General features: G+C 31.4%; 1 protein-coding gene across 2 annotated transcripts in view; it reads right to left on the bottom strand.

The window, feature by feature from the left end:
* The window catches only part of DPYD (dihydropyrimidine dehydrogenase), a 798,071-nt gene that overhangs the window by 674,252 nt on the left and 99,436 nt on the right, over nt 1-24,383 (bottom strand). For both annotated transcript variants that reach the window (XM_041748593.1, XM_041748594.1), the window contains one exon: nt 12,328-12,410. In XM_041748593.1, coding sequence (XP_041604527.1) covers nt 12,328-12,410 — 83 coding nt within the window. The remainder of the gene's footprint in view (nt 1-12,327; nt 12,411-24,383) is intronic.

Raw genomic sequence — 24,383 nt, 5'->3', positions numbered from 1 at the left:
GATTTATTAAATATAGATTGGTTAAATTTTTTAAATGAAGTTCCTTAGATAATCTCATGGGCATAAATCTTTTTAAAGGAATTAAAGTAATAGATCATGGAACACATCACAATATTTTCCAATCAACATCAGATATCATGTATGTATCTTTAGTAGATGCCATGATTCTTCACACATTTATCAGAATAATTAACAAAATAAGATATCACAATGTCATATTTTTATAGGTACTACATTGTGGCAAACCAGTGCCAAAATGAAGAGTAACATTATAGTGTTTCTTTTTTTTTTTAAGATTTATTTATTTATTCATGATAGAGACAGAGAGAGAGAGAGAGAGGCAGAGACACAGGAGGAGGGAGAAGCAGGCTCCATGCCGGGAGCCCGACACGGGACTCGATCCCAGGACTCCAGGATCGCGCCCTGGGCCAAAGGCAGGCACTAAACCGCTGAGCCACCCAGGGATCCCCATTATAGTGTTTCATAATGCAGATGGCTCTTCAGTCTTTAGTCCACATTTTAACTCTAAGCCATAAACATAATAAATGAATGCTAATTGATTCAGTAGCACTGATACCAATACTGCATGTTGGTTGCTTCTTGGTGATTTTACAATTGCAACTGGTGATTTATCTCTAAATTATGCTTATTACTCGAATGAGTAATCTACGAAGTACAACTTACTCAATTTCAAGGATTAGCCCAGAAATAGGGAAATGATGAGAGTCAGTAAATGTTTTATAGCCATCTTTGTTAACAAAATTGGTAGAGCTTCATACTAATTTTAGTATTAATCTGAGAGAATCAAAATTCATAATATATTTGCCAAATTATTTTTTTTAATTTATTTTAATTGATTTATGCCAAGTCTGCTCTTAACCAGAGATCAATAAACTATGACCCATGGGACAAATCCACCTGGCTTCCTGTTTCCATACCATGTTATTAGGACACAGCCACATCCATGCAGCTACACATATCGTCTATGTGGCCAGTTTTGTACTACATCAGTGTAACTGAGTAACTACAACAGAGACTGTATGAATCAGAAGTTGGAAAGTATTTACTAACTGGACTTTTACTCTGAAGTTTGCTTCTTTCTTTCTTTTTTTAAGATTTTATTTATTTATTGGAGAAAGAGAGCAGAAGTGGGGGAAAAGGGAGGTGAGGGAAGAGGGAGGTGGGGAGAGAGAGAGGATTCTCAAGTAGACTCCCTGCTGAGCATAGAGCCTGCCTTAGGCTACCAGATACCATGACTTAAGCTGAAACCAAGAGTCAGAGGCTTAACTAACCAAGCCACCCAGGTACCCCAAAGTTTACTTATTTCTGTTTTAGACTATCAAACTGGCATGCTTTGTCTCTGACAACTGAAGTTACAAAATCAGAAAAAGTAAATCTGATTAGCTATCTTCAACAATCATCAGAATAGGACATTTTTTTCTACCCCAAAGATAAATAAACAAAAATACTTCCAATGGATGTAATTCAGTATATATCACAATAACCTGTACAAATACTAGATAAGAAAGATATTAATTTTTGGTTAAAAGTAATGTGCTGGCATATGAGAAATGAGAAATAGCATCACTAAACTACAACATATATCTTCCAGAAGAGAAGACTATTACAGAAAAAGAAGTAGAATCAGTTATTATTTTATAGTACATGTGGAATAAACCCAAGCTAATTAGAATGGACAATAACAAAATATGCCAATGTATTATGAACAATAATATATTATCTATAAACCTATTCTATTATTCTTCTTAAGTTGTAGAAAATGCCACGCATAATTACAAAATATGTATTCAAAACATGTAAACCACTAATTTTCCACTTGTAAAAGCCTGATTCAAAAAGCAATTTACTTTATGGTTTACTTAAGCTTTGCAACTACATTAAAATATGATAGTATATACACAACAGCTTGTTAACAAGATTATCATAACATTAAAATCATAATGTGGCACTTCAATTATGGATACTTAAAATTAAAGCTAATCCTCACAGTACCAATTTTTATCTCCTAAATAATTTTAGCTATTAGCTGCTCATTCAAAGTCTGTATCTAAAATGATAAGCATTCTAGAGTAAGACTTAGCTCTGCACTTTTCTTTGGTAGCAAAACAAAAGCTGTATCCCTTCCTTTCTAGTTTTTAATAAACAATCTTCAGCTACTAAGGGGAAAATGTAATTTTTTTTAGCATGGCTAAATTCTATTTATGTATATTGATGCTAATTTGTGTTTTAAATATAAACATCCAATTTACCAATGATTTTATTTCATTCTAAAGTTACCAAGTTGTCATAAATGCTAGTTAAAATTTTAATTTGATTTTCATCTACAAATACTCCTTTTAAATAGTGTCTAGTATATAGTAGGCACCAGGTTTAATGAACAAATGCTTAGATTAATATGATAATGCAGTTTACAAATATATAATTAAATTATCAATGCCTGATTTCATTTGTGCTGTTGTTTCAAAAATTTATCATTGATATGTATATAATCAATATTTCTCATATTCAAGTTCTAATTAAAATTTAAAGTAGAGAAAAAGATTTGTAAATCAACATAGTTCCAAATTCATATATACTAATCACTACCAAATGAATAAATAATTCAAAGTATTAATGCTAAGCATATATTTGACTTTATTAATAAACATTAGTGAGAATTATTCCAGGACTTTTCTCCTATTTCTGATAAATAGTGAAAAAATTAAAGTATCTCTGGTCCATCCAAAACTAAATGATAAATCTTGCTTTCAATTCGCTCCTGGAATGAATGAAAGTAACATTCATAACTTATCCTGTAAACAAATGACACCAAACATATATTTGTGTGTACCTTTTGGCATATATATGTGTGTATGCATATATACATATATTCATATTACACAAATCACATAAACTTAATTATATAGAATATATAATCAAATGCAATTAATTGTATATATTTTTAGGTAATTATTCATTTCCCTAATGCCTAACCTACATTTTCTAAGTTGTATACCAGTGTCATTTATTAGAGTTGTCATATCATGATATAGAGAAAGTGATAGTATACTTTTGTGTCTAGATTTCACAAAATCTAAAACATTAAGCTTGGTTTTTAAGATGTTAATTAAGAAATGGAATATATAAAAATATTCATACATGCATATGTTAGATGACCAAATGCAGAAACCTACTGTGGGCAATGGTGGAATATCTACCTCCTTAAAACAGAAATGATAAAGACAAGATATTCTCCTCTGCATAGAAGAAGAGGATACTCATAATTTGCTGACTTGGTGGGGGGACCTTTCTAGAGAGATACTTGCTGATCCCTTTAGTGAAAGAAGACTCGTAGAAATATAATTATGAAGGATCAAGAAATCTGCTTAAAATGGAAAACTAACACATTGTTTCTGAATCCAATCTCACTGGACAAACTTTTCATATAGTTAAAAAAAAACATAGATACACATACACACAGGTATTTATGATCACAAAGATAATGTATATTTCTGAGAGCTTTGAAAGCAAAAAAAATGTATCAAATGTGAAATCATCTGTAATCATTGATAGCATAATATAACATCTCGAATTTTGAAAAAAGTGTATTTACTTTCCATACTATTTAACCATCTGATGATTTTACTATAAGTATTTTGTTAATATTTTCTCATTTTGGGCAGCCCGGGTGGCTCAGCGGTTTAGCGCCTGCCTTTGGCTCAGTGCGTGATCCTGGAGACCTGGGATCGAGGCCCATGTCAGGCTCCCTGCATGGAGCCTGCTTCTCCCTCTGCCTGTGTCTCTGCCTCTTTCTCTCTGTGTGTCTCTCATGAATAAATAAATAAAATCTTAAAAAAATATTTTCTCATTTTATCTCATATTTTATTTCAATGATATTTCAACATTTTTCATATCTTATATTCATTTTTAAATTATTCAACTAACTATTCATAAATATTTAGGCTGTTTTCTCCGCCTCTTTTCCTTTTTTTACTATTATAAAAGAATTTCATTGAACCCCCTTGTACATAAATTTTTGTAATCCTAATAGATATGTCTAAAGAGCATAGGGATCTCCAAATGCAAAATACTGTCACACTGCAAGATTTCCTTGACTTGGAAGGGAAGATTTAGACAAAGAGAGGGAGGGAAATAGTAACACATTTACATATACAAACATACACATTTAAACATATATCATATATGCATACACACAATAAACTTACAAAATTAAGATTTAGTAGGATAAGACTAATATTCTTTTTTTTTTAGAGTAATATTCTTAACTTTAGGTCTTATTCAGATAGACAAAACTACTCATAGAAACAGTTTTTACACCAGTTCATGTAGAAGTACCATTTAAAGAAATGTCAGCGTAGTTTAACCATTATGCTTAGTAAGAGTATAATCTTACTATAACTAAAACATTAATAAAACAATTAGCAGCTAGGTACCACGAGTAACACAACCCTTAGATCAGTTGGTAAACAGTCCCATTACCACTGGAAATTAACAAAGAAGTGAAATTAAAGATATACTTTTTAGACTAACACATCTAGAAGAGAAAAGCTGGAAAATACCTCTTTTCAATATCTCTGAATCTCTCCTTAAAACTGGAGTCTTTAATGACGTTTAGATTGCTATTTATATTTCTTCCACCCTCCAAAGTCTAATGAGTCTAAAGTAAAGAAACAGTAAAGCAATGTTAAATTTTTGACTTAAATATTTAGAATGTGATTGTATCTCTTAAAACTATCCTCCAAGCTTATACAGTTACACTTAGTTTAACTCTACATAAATGGCTGTGTTTATGGCACACCTACAATTACTATTACACACACCAGAAAAAAAGCCAGAAATATAAACTGTGCAACTCAATATCACCATCTAGTGACAGAAGTTCTAACACGTGATGAAGCCTAGCAGAAAGGAAGAATAAATTTCATTTATGTCCTGGAAGTTCATCCCATAATAATAATCTAAATATAACAGGTGTCACTGAATAGGTGTGACTCTGCATTTAAAAAACTAATACCTAATTAGCAATGTTCAAATTCCAACAATATAATTTACATTCTCATCATTGAGGTATAACCATAAATCTGACCAATCTATATTTTTCTGTATTGTCATTATCTAAAACCTTTATACCACATTTTTATTTTTTTTTCTTTTTAATGAACTAGATGGGCCCTTTCTTTTTCAGAATTTGGGACTCCTTTTTCTCAAGTTATTCAATTGACTTATTTTTCAATTTCATATTTGTACTAAACATGTCCAGCTATTATTGCCTCTGGAACTGAAAGGGGGACAGAGAGATACAATGTTAAAAAGGTTCCACTTTTCCCCTTGATGTTTAGAATTTATTACAGGGTCTAAGAAAGGTGCACAATATGATAATACAGAAATCAAATCACTTTGGCATGATAAGAAGGCTGAATTGGCAGTGATAAGGAGAAAATATGACAAAAAACAAGTTGCGAATTTTAGCTCTAAATTCACTACTATCATACAATAGACAGAGATTTAACCCAGAGATGCATTTTTTCCTGCCTTTAATTTTTTTTCTTATGTTATCATTTTCAGAAATCCTGTACAATTATTTCCACATAGCCATGGAATTACAATAAACTCTGTATAAGTTAGACAAGAAATATTCCTTCTGGTATTCTACATTCTAAGGCTACACTGAAGTTTTCCAGTCAATTCCATTATGTATGACATATGTAAGTTCTTTTTGAAATAATCACTCTAACACCATTAAATGCAAATAATGTATACAAACATTGTAATACTTTGTATGATTATTTTATTGATGTTTCATAAATTACAAAGCATCCTCCATTATTGTTGTTCCTCATATTAATCCTATTAAGGTTTTAATCCTATTTTACAAGAAAAGTAAGACTAAAAAAATATTAATATACCTAAAATCACGGCTGGAGTCTAAAATCTGATTTTTACCACTTACCCTAGTATTCATATTTTATTCTTTCCATTTCTCGATTTCTTAGTTCATTATTTTTCAAATCATTCATAATATGCTTCCATTATAGAAAATTCAGAACAGAAAATTATAAGCCTGAATAAAGTATCTGTTCGCCCATCACCTAGATATAATAGCTATTTTACTCTATTTTAATCTCATCTTCTTTCTCTGCATTCTTTCTAGTCAGTGGAGATAATGTTCTACACGCAATTTTGTTTCCTGGCGTTTTTCAGTGAACATTTTAACATGAGGATTCATGTGGTACTAAAAACACCATGAAGACTCTTTTAATATCCAGATAGAATATGCCACAATTTACCATTTATGTATGTGTGTGTAAAATACTATACGTTACTACATAAATATTTTATAAATATATTTAAGTTTATATACTTATATGTAAATATAAAATCGTATATGTATATATAAATATGAATCATATGTTTTATACATATAATACTCATTTTCTTATTTGTTTCCTTAATAGATGACGAGGTTCTCTTCAATTTATTTGCTGTAATATTCTAGTAGTTTAAGGAAGAGATTCAGATTATCCTTAATTTTTCAGTCTTCTGCATAATCTATTTCAGGAAGTTAAATTAATATGAAATGGGTATGTTTGTTTTAAGGCTCTTACTGGTGCAATCCTTTCCTTAAGTACAGCAATCATTTCCTCTGTTCTTGAGCTCTGAGAAAGAGAAATGACTGTCTTGCCATTTCCAATGCTAGCACTCAAAAATCTCCTCCCCACTGAACTGCAGTGATGTCAGTAATCAGGAAATTAGTACATTTTTTATATAACTTATATTTTGTTGGCTGTTACAGTTGAATATTTTCAAAGGTTTCTTAATCATACTTTGCCAATTAGCCATTGAGCTCCTAATCTTTTTGTATCTTTTAAACATACAGCAATAGAGTACACTGATGCGGTCTTTGAATTTCATGATTTCTTACTACGTACAGAAACTTTTTTAATGAGAGCAAAGCTTAGTGATTTTTTTCAACTACTTTTTAGCTTATCATCTCTTTCCCCATCCAAACCTCAAAAAAAAAAAAAGTAGTCACTTCCATATTTAGTGGACTTTGGCTGTTTCATTTATATTTCATTTAGTTCTTTAATATACATGAAACATCCTTTAGCACCTGTGCAGTAAAAATATGAAGTGATTTCTTTTTTCCAAATAACAGAACAACTGCTTCTTATACTACTGCTTCCTTACTATCTATTCAATGATTCAACATGTCCTGCATGATTTGAGGTACCTTATAATATAATAAATTCATAGGATCATCATAGGATCTACTGTCAGTTGCAACCACTAACTAGTTATGGATAATACACAGAAAACCTCATAAATTTCCATCTTTATCTTAAATCTGACCACATTACTAAGTTCTTTTATTAATTCCTAAACTGTTATTGTTGTTAATTCTCTTAGAGAATAATAGTCACTTACCCCCTCCATATCAAGTCATTGTTGTTAATTTTGGTTTTATAACCATTATTATATGATGAATCTACCTTTTATTCTACATTTTTTGAGAGCTAGTATCTGATATATATGTATAATGTGTGTGAACATGGTTTAGCCTTACCCTAGCCACTCCACTGATGAGAATCCCATTAGTGAGAGATGGATGAATGTTATGTTAGCAACTCAAACATAACCCCATAGGGTGATGCATCCAAACCACGGCCCCTAACTGCATACAACTATTTACATTTAGATTAAAAGTTAAATAAAATTAAATATTCAGCTCCTCAGTTACAATAGCCATAATTCAGGTTCTTTGTAGCTATGTGTGTCCAGTAGCAATCATGCTAAAAAGCACAGACTTAGAACACTTCTACTAGAGGCAGTTTTACTCCAGTTCACAGAAAGTTCTTCTGGGCACCAGGAGCCACAGAACACTGGCCAGGATTGCCGCCTACCCTTTTCTTCTCAAGCACACCATTTTACAGTTTCAACTTACTCTGTTGGAGAAAGTTATTTATAATTTTTAAATCTCAAAATATGTTTCCTTTGTGACACACATTTTCAAGCCCAATATTTTCTTAGTCATCTGGTTAGACTCTCCTTTCTGATTTGATGTCCTATTCTTGGAAATCACATCCTCTCCTATGGCTACAAGAATCAAAATACTCAACAACTGCCAAATGTGCATATCAACCCCCAGTATTTTTCCTGAATTGTAGAAGTATATTTTTCCTCTGCTTATTGCAAATTTACACGAGTTCCCCATAGCTATCTCAAATTCATCTGAAAACCAAAATATTCTTCCTTAGTCCTCTTTTTTTCCTCCCCATATTAATTAGTGTATATCCAAATATTCAAAGTAAAACATTTCACTTGTCCTTACTAAATCTCCTTCTTATCTTTATCAAGAATTCAACCACTAATTATTGAGCACCTAACATATGCCAATACTATGGTGATGCTAAGAATACAAACAAAGGCAAAATAGCAATCCTCCTACTCTCATGGAATTTACTATATAGTTGGGCACAGAATAAATTAGAATTTATTCAATCACAGTAAGATTACTTTAAAAGGTTTTAAAAAGAGTAGGTAAGTCAGGGTTATGATTTACTGGGGCTAAGCCACAAAGTCAAATCAGATCTATGTTCTAAATATTTCGATATTTCTCAAACATACTCCCCCTCTCTGTTGACCTCTATACCCTTCTACCTTGATCTTAGTGAGCTCACTAATCTCTCTAGCTTTCTCATCACCTTCACTGCACCCTCTATTTTGCTGTGAAAACAAACTTTTTAATGAATTTTTTTCCCATTTTAGGATTAGCCAAAACCTGATCAAATACCTGCTTTTTTTTAGACAGTACATTCCAGAGTAGGTCATAGCCCTTCGTGTTTTCAAGTTTCTTTTTTTTAAAGATTTTATTTATTCATGAGAGACACAGAGAGGCAGAGACATATGCAGAGGGAGAAGCAGGCTCCTCGAGGGGAAGCCTGATGTGGGACTCGTCCTGGGACTCCAGGACCACGCCCTGAGCCGAAGGCAGAGGCTCAACTGCTGAGCTGCCCAGGTGTCCCAGCCTCTTGTGTTTTAAGACAGTTGGCTATGGGTCCTCATATCTAGGATAAGAGGGAAGCACAAGTGGGATCTCAAATGGCAAGAACACCACTGAAGATGTCTGGAGCCACCTGAGGGCTGCTGCAGAGACTAAGCTTCTGAGAGAAGATAATGTTCCCATAGCTGAGCTAGGCCATGTCCATGGACCAAGACAAAAGCTCCATGGAATTCTGGAAACCAAAGAAAGGACTCAAGACGGGGGTTTTGAGTCTTCACATCAAGCATTTGATTTCTGTACCTGTCTGCTCCACTAGACTATTACCTCCTTGAGGGCAGGAATTATTTCTTTCCATATTCCCATCACCTGGTATATTACAGAAACCAAATAAATATTTATTAAGTAAATGAAAGACTGTTTCTATTTCGACATCCTATATTCTTTCCCATTAGAATTCTACAAAATTCTAATTTTTATATTTCATCTTGTCACCTGCTTCCTTAAAAACATGACTTCCTGAAATAACTTACCTTCTTTATCATGACAAGCTAGACTGCAGGTAACTGGTCTCCAGAGTAGGGTAACAAACACATTTCCAGCCAGCTTTCTAAGGCCAGCCCTGATGCTAACTGCGGTTTTCAGTAAATTTTTTCCCACTGCCCCTTCTCACACTGTGAGATTCTGAATTGTTCCCATCATCTTTGCCAACTTTGTATTGCTTCATTTACACAGAAGGATGTTTGACATATAAAGAGAGACATTACTCAAAAATTCTGCTTATGTGAGTTTTGTGCAGAAACATATATTCAAAAGAGCTTAAAAGATGTGCTTTATATCAACTATTTACTGTTGAAAATACCAGATATTCGGCATACGCTTTTCACTTAAAGACCTTCATGACTTTGCTCAACTCTATTCCCTCTACTTGCAAAACTGGCTATCTTTCAAGGCCTAAATCAAATTTCTTACTCTCTCCATAGTTTTCTTTGATATAGACACCCTTTATATAAGGCAAAAATTGATCATAGAGGAGAAAACAATTAATTTTTGCCCCTTTCTGCATTCTCCTCTTATTCTTAGTCACAGAGCATCACGACTTTTTTCCCATTTTCTCTAATCTCGCATATTAAAAAAAAATGAGCTCCTGCTACATTTCCTAAAGGCAAAAAACAAGCAAAAACATAAGTGGCAGCCCCCAGTATACTAAATTGTTGAATATTCTGGTTGCTAAATTATTTGTGTTTAGAGAATCTAAACATTATGAATGTGTGTGTATGTGTGAAATATGTAGCTGATATACCAAAGTACATTATACAGCTGTAAAATTAAAAGCTGATTTAAATTATTTAGAATACTGCTTTATCTGACAGTATAAGTGACTGAGAGGTTACTCCAACCAGGTAATACTTGTTTTGCTTATTAGTTTGTTTCTACTTTCTTAAAAGCAGAATATCTGGTATTTTCAAAAGTCGTAAGTATTACGAAATTTGGCAGAATTTTCTTCTTCATACACAATTCTCCCATAATTCTGTTTGGTTTTCCTTAATGACAAATTTTCTATACTAGTTACTGTCTTTTCCTTGTTCATTATATTTCCCTCAGTCACATCCATTCTCATTCACATTGCCCTTTGTAATTCTTTCTGTTTTAGGCCTTCAGTTCTTTTATTCAAAGCTTCAGAGCTGGCATTCTCTTTGTCTTCCTGTGTGTCTGTGTTTACTTCAAACCGAATAGATGTAAAAATACAGAGAATAACTTTACTTTTCTAGATAAATATTGGTGTGCACACTTAATATATTCAAAATAATTATAATAAGCATGTACAAATATGATGCCTTCAACCTATAACTGTGGTAGTTTTAGATACGGGATAAAGACTACACTGAAAAATAGTTCATTCATTCATAATTTCTGTATTGGGTTTTTCTACAATATATTTTATACCTTATTTTAAATTTATTACTACTTTTCAAAAACTAACTTCCTGTGAATGTCTGATTGCATTTTATAGGTGCAAATTCTCTATTGTATACTCAGTTCTATTTTTCCCTCTTTTTTTATTAGTGAAGACATTAACAATAAAATAGGCTCACTCGCTCCAGCTGGTAATTTCTCAGTACTAGTAATATATTATTCCTCTTTTTGTGACATCATAATCATCTATACAGAAGTACCATGTATCTTTGTGTAGAAGCTACTGTTTCCATTAAATTTAATTACCTCCCCCTGTGGTTTTAAATAGAAGTGGCTTCAAAATGAGGGCAGCTTCTATTAAATTTAATTACTTTCCCCTGCTGCTTGCATGGTAAAAGGAAGCTTACTAAATGAGAGCAGCTTCTAAACTAAAGTATATGGTAACTGTGTGCTAGCAATAACAAAATTGTACACAACCTATCCTTGTAGAAAGCCTCATAGGTTTATACTTTCTCTTATTTTATATTATTTTCAACCTTAAAGTCCTAAAAAGAAAAAAGAACCTGATAGGAGGAGCTATATTTTAAGAACCAATTGTAGTTTCATAGGCTAAATAGAGGTAAAGACACTATTTCTGTACAAATATATTAGAAATTATCCCACTGGAATGTTCAGCTCAGAACTTTAAAGATTAATCGCATTTGTTGTTTTCTAGATCTAAGGATGATGAGTTTTATTCCTCACATTTTTAATGTCTAGTAAAAGAAAGATTTAAAGACTGCTTCCTAAAAGTTATTAAAAAGGTTTCAAGTCTGGGGAGATTTCAGAGAAATATTTAGAAATAGTAACGGTAAAAAAGTGAAAAAAGAAAAAAAAACCATCAGGCTCGTTATATTTGAAAAAAGTTAATCCATATGTTTTATAAAAGTGTGAAAATGTAAATCAGTTTAAAAACACTATGATATAATCCTATAAAAATCTAATAGAATATGAAATTTTAAGTACCTCTTTTTAAATTAAATATTAATTAGGAGAAAATACTACTCAGTTTTAACCACCATTGTACTGTTTATTTTTTTATATTCAGGCAGAATTTAGATGAACAATATTTCCATTCAATCACACAGTTTAGTATAAATATAAAACAAGACACCCCTTAAGCATTTTAAGTAACAAATTAAACATTTACATTTTTTACTGTGCACTGAGGCTTAACATTTATGCAGCTTCAAAACCAAAGTACAGCCTCAAGGGAAGTCTCTCCACTGACAAATTAATACCTTAGAGAACAGAGCTGAATGGTGGCAATGAACTCATTTGTTCCCCCAATAATGAAGAATGACTTTTTCTTTACCACATCTGTGACTGTTGCTATGGTGACCCAGACTTACCTCATTGCTTCTCGGAGAGCTCCTCGCTCACCAAGAGTCGTGTGCTTGATGTCATCAAAATTATTCTCCAGCTTCTCGCATTTCTGCAACATATTAGAAAAACACATTAATCCTCCAACATCCTGAGATAAAATTATATCTATGCAATTATGTAAAAATATAATTGATTATATTGATTATGGACTCATGAAACATATGCACAACACTTTAATTGGGTAGGATTCATTAAAATTGACAGTGAATTCAACAGTAACAAAATAAAAATGTCTTATGATACAGCTATCACAGAAGTCTTTTATCAATTTTTAAAAATGGGGTAAATAGAATAAATTAATTTTATATAAAATTAGTACAACTTCAAGAGCTCTGAGGTTTAAAAATCAGTTCTCTAAAATAATCTCAAATATATAAAAACCAATTTAAACTCAAAAGATAAAGTCAATAAAGTAAGTTTGAAATCATAAAAATCTGTATAGGATAAATAATTACTTCTAAAAAAATTAGCAATTACTGACATGGAAAGATACAGCCTAGGTATAATATAAAAGTTCCAACATTTTGGAATCAAAATTTTCAAATAAAATCTTTAAAAAACGATTGTATATGTGATGTTTATAAGTATATGTATACAGATGTTTTAAAAAGAATATATTTTATATATAGATATGTTTAAAAATAAATAACTTCAATTCTTAAAATTAAGTGATGTATCAGATTCTAAGCATTTCTAACAGTTTTTATTTTTTAAACTACACTTTTAACTATATTTTCATATGTAAAACTAACTCGATCTTACAAGGCCCTAATAAGTTTTGAGAACATAATGTAGTATAGAAATAAATTTTAAACTAAAAATGTATCCATGAATCTTTTGGAATATTAGATTTTATATAGAATTTAGGGGTATTTAAGGGTGCTTTAAGTCTGTCTTAAGCTCAGGTCATGATCCCCGAGTCCTGGGATGGATACCCACATCTAGATCCCTGCTCAGTGGGGAGTCTGCTTCTCCCTCTCCCTTTGTTCCTCCCACTTGTGCTCTCTTTCAAATAAAATCTTAAAAAAAAAAAAAAGAAAAGAAAAAGAATTTAGGGGTATTTAGGTAATAAAATAGATTATTTAATAAAATAATTAAATAACAAAAAATAAATTTAAAACTTTAAATATGAATGTGCTCCTTCCATTTTAAATTATAACTAAGAATGGATTTTAGAAAATTGCAGAATTTAGATTAATATTTTCCAATGTATAAGAATTGATTTAAAACCTATTGAGATACATATACTACTTTTTCTCTTGATTTTTTTAATCAGCCAAGTTAGGGGAAAGATCCTTTCTAACACATAGTTACATGCTTTTATAGTGAAAGTCTATCAAATTACCAAATATATCTAAAATAATTTGAATTCTGAATAACAGTCCTATTTTGGATATATAAACTACACATATCCTCTCCCGCTCTATGTCTTGTCTTTTCACTTCTTTACTAGTGTTCTTTTATGAAGAAAATTATTTTGAATGAGGTCCAATTTACTATTACTTAAATTTATGGTTAATAGTTATTGCCTTTTGCGATCTCTTTAAGAAATCTTTGACTTCTTTAAGATTATGAATATGTTTTCCTATATTTTTTCATAAAAGTATTATTTTACATTTCACATGTAGATGTTCAAAACTCTGGGATTAGTATTTGTATGTGATGTGAGGTAGGAAATCACACTGTATAGGTAATCAATTAAGTCAATACTAATTATTGAAGGGGCCATCATTTTGCCACTGTTATTAATCTTGTTCATAAAGTAAATCACAGTATATATGTAGTCTGCTTTCTGGAGTCCATTATGAACCACTACTCAATTTCCTATACTTAGGCCAGTTTCATATTATTGTAATTACTCATACCTACAATAAATAAAGAACTCCTACAAATAAATATGAGAAAAATAGCTCAATAAAAAATAAAGCAATGGACTTATATAAATACTATATAAAAGAGAATATCCAAAATTGCTAATTAAAAGCAAACAAATATGCTTAACATCACTAATCATGAGAAAGATGCAAATTTAAACAATGGGATTATCATTACACACTGAAAATGACTAAATATAGATGATACAAAGTGTTTTTTTAGTATAAAAAGCAACTGAAGCACTGCCAATGGAACTGTAATTGTTACCATTTTGAAGTACTTTCAAAAGCTGAACTCATGCTTAGGAATATACCCAGAACAAATTTATAAATGTTCACCTAAATTCATGTACAAAAATGTTAGTAATACCATTATTCAAGATAGCCAAAACTAGAAACAAAACAAATATACATCAAGATGTAATATATAAATATATAAATATCATTATATACTAATACAATGGTAAACTATATAGCAATAAGAATGAACAAATTACAGCTACATGGACTGACATGAATACATTTTACATATATAATATTGAACAAAAGATGTGACATACAAAAGAAAATGAACAGACAACAAAATTATTTCACTTATATATAGTTCAAAAATAGGCAAAGCTGCAATAAATGAACCAAAATGAAAAATTTCATTTATATGAGGATAAAAAGAATAGATATTTCTGAATAAATTAAATAAAAGAAGCATATGGCTCATGCATTGAAAAGCACAAAACATCAAGAAAAAAATTAAGGACAAAAATAAATGGAAAGATATCCCATGTTCATGGATTAGAAGACTTAATATTAATTATTAAAATGGTGTTACTCCCTAAATTGATCTAAAGATTCAAAGTAATTCCTGTCAAAATCCCAGCTGACATATTTTTGCAGATTTTGACAAGCTGATCTTAAGATTTCTTTTTTGTGAAAACTTTTTTTTATTTCATTTTATTTTATTATTTTTTAATAAATTAATTTTTATTGGTGTTCAATTTACCATCATACAGAATAACACCCAGTGCTCATCCCGTCAAGTGTCCCCCTCAGTGCCCGTCACCCACTGATCTTAGATTAATACAAAAACACAAGGGACCAGAACAGCCAGAACATTCTTAAAACAAAGTGCAAAGTTGAAGGACTCATGGTTCCTGGCTTTAAAACTGACACTAAAATTAAAGTAACCAAGACATTGTTGTACTGGTGTAAGAATGAAAACGTAGGGCAACATACATCCACATAAATATTTGTATATAAATGTTCATAGCAGCATTATTTGTAACAGACAAAAAAAAGTAGAAAATCCAATATAATGATAAATGTAGTATACTGATAAAATATTTTTTGCCAATCAAAAAGGGAAGTTCTGATACATGCTACAACATAAATGAGCCTTAAAAATATTATGTTAATAAAAAAAAATATTATGCTAAGTGAAAAAGCCAAATACAAAAGACTACATCGTATAACTCAATTTCTATAAAATGTCCAGTATAGGCACATCCACAGAGATAGTAAGGAAATTAGTGGTTGCCAAAGACTGAAGAGTGTGGGAATGAGCGCTAATGGTAATGAGGTTTCTTTTGGGGGAGATAAAAGTGTTCTGGAATTAGTGGTGCTAGATGCACAACTCTGTGAATATACTAAAAACTACTGACTTACACACTTTAAGAGTGAACTTTATGGTATGTAAATATATCTCAACAAAGCAATAGTTTTAAAAACAGGTAAAACTAATCAAGACAGTGACTACAAGAGACACAAGAGGGTCTTCTATGGCTCTGTTCAATTCATTTTGTTAAAATTCATGGAACTGAGTAATCTATTTTTCCACATTTAATTATAATGCAATAAAAAATTTTAGAAGAGAGCTTGAATTCTGGTTAGGAAAACACAATGCAATCACATATAATTACAATTAAAATTTAAAAATGTATATAAAGAAACTAAAACTATCTGACAGTAAATATTAGCTATCAGTTAATAATCATAAAATAACATTTTATTATTTATTAAAACTCTGTATGAAAGATCTAATTCCTGTAAAAAGTCAAACTTATCCTTACTGAAATGAAATAGTATTTCAGGTTACCACAGAATGTTGAATAAACAAGGGCACTTCTTTAAACTTACAGTTTTCAATATTTTCCAAAATTTCAAATGTGGGTTTGTATTTCTTTTGACTTTAAAATAATTCATAAGTAAATGAAATTTTTCAAGTTTTTGGAAATACCTGTACATTTTACCTTGAATATGATGCTTTCTTAATGTAATGCAATACAAGAAGTGCTATCAATGGAAAAAATTTAATGTAAAACAGGACCTTTTTAATATATCTTAATTTTTCCTATTAAATCTGCACTTTTTAAAATTTTTCCTCCTCTTATTGTTTGCCAGTGAGCTCAAGAAAGTTTTCATATTTTAAATTATCTAGAAAGTTTCTAATCATCAGTTAGTTTTCTTTACTTTTGCACACCCAACAAAAAGTATAAGAATGTATACAAAGTAATAAAAAAATAAAGTCCTTGAAAAAAAATAAAAAATAAGTCAAGTGATAAATTCATTTACATCCATTTGCTACATGCAACTACAACAGAGCTTAATGTTAACAACTGCTACTTAAATAATGCCTTTTGGAGTAAATGAATACCTAAAAAGACTGAAACACAATTACTAGGTATATGACATTTGGAAGATACTATTTTTAACCTTCATAAAATTAAAATTAATAATATATGATTAGTATCTATCCATCATTCTAAATACATATCACAATGCAATTTTTAAAGTTGTATAATATTCCAGTGCTGTTATTTATTTAGTCAATTTCTTTTTAATTTAGTTTGCTAATATTATAAACATAGGACAGAAATAGATGGCTAAAAATTAATTAAAACTCTCAAAAGTATTTTAGAAAGGAAAATAAATGTTCATTGACTGAAATTATTCCCAGGTATCTCAAATTGTTTTCACCTAAAATGCATTCTAAGTATGTGACTATTGTATTCTATGGTAGACTTAGTACTCAAATTCAAGTTTTCTGATTCTAATTTCATTCATTTCCCCCACCCATTTAACCATTAATAGAAAACGATATATATTATCTCTTTGGTCATATAATCATACTTATTTTCCTCTGCAACTAGTTTGTCAAAAATCAACCCGATGCCATCAATTTAGATGAAATGCTGCTAAGAGACATGTTTAAATCTTAAAGTGGAAGGTTTGTTAACCTTTTTTTCCCAAAATTTAGAAAACAGCACCTATCTTTATTTGATTTTTCCACAAATAATTTATAAATCACATATGGAAATAGATACTTCTATTTAATTGCTATGGGCATATTTGTAATAAATCTCTAATTTTAAATATATACACATATACACACACATATATTTATACATATGTTTTTGTTTAATGGAATTGTTTCATAGAAATAAATCTGTCCCTTGACAGGATATTTTGTTTTGCATGGTTGAAAATCTTCTAAACTTTGCATTTACCAACAGGGAGTAACAAAATCAAACACTAGATCTGAATCTCTTTATTTAAAAACAAATGTTCTGAATTGGGATAATGTCTTTAAGACTCACAATACTATAGGAAATGTGAAATTTAATTGTTAAAACCAAAGGAAGGGTATGTTAATTGCACTACTATAATTAAGAGAGAATTTTAGATCTCAGTTTAGTCATTTAAAGTTACTCCCTAGACTAGAGCAATAATGCTCATGGCAAAAGAAAGTCACAGATAACAAATATTTAAGGCAGCCCACTACAACAGTGTAACAGTAGCTTAGAATCAAAAGCAAACATAGAATAAGTCCACAAAAGCCTCTTGTCATCCCAATATCTATGTCTGAAGTCCCCTGGGAAAAGCTGTGTAATAAAATGCAGTAAAAAAACATTTTTTAAAAGAAGCTTTTATTATTTCTTATAATTTATAAATCCTTCCCCCAAAAATCCATGTTTATCTGATTAATTTTTGGAAAGGGTCATTTTACAGTAAAATCCATGTGTAGACCACCTTTAAAAAACAGAATTCTTAAGGAAACTTCACTTTTTTAGTTTTACATTTTTAAAAATACATGTTTTTGGAATCTCACACAGATTTCAACAATGTTATATAACAAATGCATTTGACTCCTTTTCTATACAGTGAATTAAGAATATAAAGAAAAAATATACTTTTTGTTTGTTTTGTTTTGGCCCTGAAATCCTTCAGACCTGACTCTTCTTCAAGTAACTTTAAACTTTATCTTGGCCAACACAGTTGCAGAAGAACAAGCTCATGAAAGACATTGAAAAAGAAACTAAATTATTAGATTTTGAGTTCTTAAAGGCTCACTCCTAGCATAAAACAGAGTTGAAAGACTATTTGACTATTTAGCTTTTCTGGCTACAGGGATAGGAGATGAATATATTCTCCTGAAGGTAGAAGAAAGAGGAAAGTCAAACAGGGAGGCCTGAAGTGGCCCCACTAAGCTCTCTGTGGCTCCAGGACTTAAGTTCTCAGAGTGCAAAGAGGGTATTCCAGAGCATCCATAGGTATTTCTTCATTTTATTCATAAAAAGGCTTAACTCCAGCAGTGATTTTATCTGGAAGTGGTTAAAATTACATATCTTGCCATAAGGTGGAATGGGAACCCAAAGCGAGTATCACGTTCACTAAAAGAAAAGGAAAGAAGGCTCCATGTTTCACACTCCATGAGTCTGTACAAAGCTTATTGTGCCCAACAGAATGAAAAAGGGAAAGAAAAGAAAAGAAAAAAAAAAGAAAAGAAAAGAAAAGAAAAGGAAAAGGAAAAGGAAAAACCTTGTAAGCATTTAATGGTCTGATACCTTCACCAAAAATATTCTGTATGCTGAAATGGAAATCAAATCCAATATTTTTTCAAGAATAATATTTCAAAGGAGAGATACATGACTTTAATTCTAATTCAGACAAATGTTATTCCTTTATCATAATGAGAAAAACATCTCAAGCAGGTAATACCTTTATCTGTTCATTCTAATCATAAATAAAATTAAGCATCAGATAAATCTATTGGGTGAGAGGCAAATAGACTTATAGTATATCAATAACATTTCCCTAACACGAGGGACAGCTATAAGTAAAGGGGATCCAATGTTGTATCAAAGTCTATTCTAGGCCTAGTTCACAGGAGTATGCATCCGAAAAAAAATTATAAACCTATTTTAATGCAACTGATACCTTAATATGTTGTTCATTCTAAAGGATTCTATAATGTAGTGTATGTAGGACTATTCCAGAAGACAATTTCAGGCATAAGAAAGACAGAGGGGACTTATTTCCAGGTTACAAAAAAATTCCAAACAACTCCAAAAAATTACCTTGCTCATGGTGATTACTTGCATTTCCTATGTTTTAGGTGCCTAATAATTTCCTTTGAACAAGATAATTGCAAACCACCACAGCAGAAGCAAGGTGATGCATGTATTTTACAGAAAAAAAAGAAGGGAAAGCCAAAGGGTAAATTAAAGGGAAAAGGGAATACAATACAATAATGAGTAAAAAAAACTACTCCTCAGATTAGCAAGTGCAAGAACAAGAAAAATAAATGATTAGTAATAAAAGATGGGAACAAGAAAGCAGGCTTACTAGCCTACACTAGGCTAGTTGTTCCCACAAGCAAGTGGGAACACACAGCAAAAATGAAAAGACATGAAAGGTACTGGATTTAGTGCTGACCAGAATGCTATTTCCTACTTAATTAGTAGGAAACTGGAAATTCATATCAGCAACCATGGTAATATTTATAGTTTTTTATTGGCATATCGAGCTGAACTACAGGAAACTAGCCAACACTGAGGACTTCCTCTCTGTTAGTCACCCGAGTCAGCTGCGATCCCGATTCTAGGAGCTTTGCCCATTTTATCTTTACAACAACATAGTTACCCATACTTTATAGATGAGGAAACAGGCACAGAGAGATTAAGATAACTTACTCAAGATCATACAGCTAGTAAGGGATATAAAGGTTTGAACCCAACTAGTCTGTCCTCAGAGCCAGAATCAAATCCCTTAGAAAGTGCCTCAAAAAAGTAAACTGAATAAAATAAATATAATAAAGTTCTGAACATATCCTCTCCTAGATGTTGGTTGTTAAATGTAGATTCTGGACTGGATATATAATAATACTTTACTAGTAAAATGGAGCCTAAGTTCTTAAAGAATTCTGTCTTAATTCTTAATTCTAGACATGGTATACTTATAATGTAGAAAAATAAGGAATCCAATATACACATGTTTAGGCCAAATTAATACCCATAAATATTTTTCATGCAACAGTTTTTATTTGAGTCTGTGACACCACTGTGACAAATATAATGAGCAATTAAATCCCCAAGTGCTCAGATTTTGGCAGCAATTAAAGCAGAAACTAGAAACTAAGCATCAAAAAAGAACTGGTTTTGGTGGCCTTTTGCCAAATGAATTCCCATGGGTTGAAGGAAGGTCTAGAGTTTCAACTGTGATAGATTTTATAGTGTTTTATATCTCATCTGTGTTAAGAATTGTATAAAAGTATAATAAAGCAAACAAATAGAATTATCAATAGCAACAGGGGAGTAAAATAATATATAAGGAGATCTCTGAATGCTAAAAAATTTAAAAAGATTACTGAGGTATCTTTGTTTAAACTATACCAAACAATAACAAATTCAACCAAATATCTACTGGTTCATATGCTAGATGGAGCTGTAAATAATAAAAAAGTTAGCAAATTAGGTTATTAAATTTAAAAAATCATATTTTCATTTCACTTAATTTCCATGGGACTGCCTTTCCTTTATAAAATAATCACAATAACTAAAACTAAACAGGTTGGATCTAAAATTTATATACTAACCAAGGTTTTACAAATTAAAACACCAAGTTTAATACCTGAAGAAACTTTTATATTATTAAGGTCACAGAGAGTTGATGGCATAGCTACTGAAATGGAAGTCCTGGAATTACTAAATCATAAAAGCTCAAAGCTAATTTCAATTTAGAATAAATTCTTGCAAATTGTACTGTATGTTAGGCATCATACTAAGCACCAGGAATATAATAGTAAATAAGTACCCCCAAATTGATCAAAATGTAGGGAGAATATAAAGAAGAGAGAGGAATTAATTCTCTTTGGAGCAGACATGTCTATAAGTTTATTACTTCCGAACATCTTTTTGAAACGAGTCAATTTTTTCTAGATTAAAAAAAAAAGACTAAGGTAGTAAAACTGGCTCCAGCTTCATACTTCAGTGTTATTACATGCCTACTGTTACTTGTCCTCAGGCAGGATACTTAACTGAGTTTATTCTAAGTGAAATATACTTACTTCTAGAGCTGTAGGGACATCTTTATGCCCCTATTCAGCAAGAATAGGTTACAGAAGAGGAGACCTTCCACCCTCAGCAACCTAAAAGATTTAAGGGTCAAAGCTGTTTGGGGGGGGGGGATAAATCAGGAGAAAAAGAACAAAGGCCAGACAATGCTGCAGCTCATAGTCTCCAGGCAGAATTTGTGAGGTACAGAGACTGTAACACAACATACAGTTCCCTCCAGGACTTCCTTTAATGTTTTACCACCAGAGCTTTGCTCTAGTTAGTGTTACTTCACTCTGGCAACTGTAAACATCACTCCCACCCCACCCCCTGCCCCAATGATATATGTTAACAGTCATATTTCAAACATATGGCCCGTTGATATTCTGAAGGCTTTCAGGACTCATGTTTTACTAGACAATTGTAAACGATCTTATCCTAACAGTAGCTAGCCTTGCTTCCCAATTCCTTGCGATTTACATTGTCCCTAACCCCCACTAACTATAAAGTATATGATCAGTCACTCCTCACAATCCCAGTGCAGCTCTTTCTGCCCATGGGTCCTACAGCCACACTATAGTAAAAGCACTTTTTTGCACAGGGGGTTAAAAATAATGAGATAATATATGTAAATCACTTAGTACATTGAATAGAAGCTTTTATTTTTATTTTTATTTTTTTTGAATAGAAGCTTTTAAATAAGTGATAGAAGACCAGGAAAAGAATAAAGAGGAGGAAAGGGAGGAATATCCATGACCCACCTCAATACTAAGGGATCAGATTTTACAAAGTGAGGTAGAAAAATGTGCATTTTTCATGCTTTTCAGGCAATTCTTCTGAATAATAAAGTAAAATAAATACAGTCCTATGAAATATTTTTGACTTTTTGGTTATAAGATACCTATGAGAATATAATAAAAATCATGATCCTTTCCTCTTAAAAAATTAAATATTCACACACACACACACACCCATATGCTGTATATAATTTTAGTCAGTCATTGGATCCCCTGAAACCTATCTATGGCCCTAAGTCTCTGCTTACCAAATTTTAATATCAGGAAATATGATTTTGCAATGAAACTAGACGACACAAAAAAGTTACAAATATAATTAGTTGTCTAAGTATCTTGAGTAGCAACATTGAGTGGCAAATTCCTGTTAGTGTCTGATAATGACACTTCAGTGCAAACTTTCAAACTTATACAGAATATAATGCAAAAGTCAAATCTGTTGCCAAAGTAGAAATAAAAGGTAGGCATCACTTATTCATTCAATTATTTACTTAGAATCTAGTAGGTGCTGGACACTATGCTAGTCACTGGAGATACCAAGGTTAAAAACATGTAAGCAAACAAACAAACCCTATTTCATTTTCAAAAAACACAATTTCAATTCAATAAGGTAATTTTTATCATGCATGTATGTTCCATGTCAAGTGGGCGAATCATTGCTACATATTAATCACGGATTAATAATCATTACAAATCTCAGATGGTTGGAGGCCTGCAGCATACTATATTTTGAAGGACCCACAGGGAATTTTTACCAGGGAGGGCACAAGTCTTATGGAAGCAACTAGAAACACATTTTAAAATCTGAAGACTTTCGGGGCAGCCTGGGTGGCTCAGCAGTTTAGCTCCGCCTTCAGCCCAGGGCGTGATCCTGGAGACCTGGGATGGAGTCCCACATCGGGCTCCCTGCATGAAGCCTGTTTCTCCCTCTGCTTGTGTCTCTGCCTCTCTCTGTGTCTCTCATGAATAAATAAATAAAATCTTAAAAAAAATAAAATCAAATCTGAAGAATTTAAATAGCATACCCCAGCTTACCACTACAACTCTAAGGTGATTTGACATTGATCAATTTAATGGTTTTCTTTAAACAGTAAGATAAATCAAAAAAAGATAATACCAGTGTTTCTATGTAGTTAGAAATTCCTAAGATCTAAATTAAGGTGAAGATTGAGTGAATTAGGTGAACTCATTCTTCCAGTAAAATGTTGTATTTTCAATTTGTCACTCACCAAAACTAGGCCCACTGAAGTTGTTCATAAGTAAGAAATAATGATTATATTTAGATCTTTAAAAATTCTAGATGAGCATTCTAATACCAATACATAATTTCCAGTTCTAATCAAGAGATTCATATTTCAATAGCTAATTACTTTTCCCTTCGGTATGTCTTAACTAGTCTAATCCTTTCAGGGAACATTAAGACATAATCATATTTAGCTAATGTCATTTCACTAATGGTGGCCAGCTTACAATGAGGCTCTGTCTAGGAGAATCTTCTTGAGTCACAATGAAATGGAATACAATATACTAGGAGAGGTAGTAGCTGTGGGGGAAATCTGTTTTTAAAGAAATCTGTTTTTAAGTTCTAGCTTTGCAATTAAATTGCCTTTGTGTTTTTAGGAAAATGCTTAACATCTCGATCTGCAAATATTCCCTCGTGGAATAAGACATCAATGAAGATAATAAAAGCAGTGATATCCACTTGCGAGGATAAATTAAGAGAGATCATGTAAGTGAAAATCTATTCAAAACAAGAAATACATTTATAAATGGATAGAATCAATCTCACTTCCAAGTTCATAGTCTAAATCAAAGTTGTATTTACTTTGAAATATGTTAAAATGGTAACATGGTAGTTAACCATTAAAGTTTCAACTTTTATTCATAGTAAGATTTAGGTAATCTTTTAGTACTTTCCTAAGGTAAGCAAAAATTGAAACAGTTGTGCTGCAAAATCCTATCTATTGATCATTAATTCTTTTATCTAGGAAGGTTAACAAAATTTGAGATTCAGGATTTATTTTAA

This window comes from Vulpes lagopus, chromosome 3 (assembly GCF_018345385.1).
Source record: "Vulpes lagopus strain Blue_001 chromosome 3, ASM1834538v1, whole genome shotgun sequence".
NCBI lineage: Eukaryota > Metazoa > Chordata > Mammalia > Carnivora > Canidae > Vulpes > Vulpes lagopus.
This window is presented reverse-complemented; position numbering and strand designations above follow the sequence as displayed.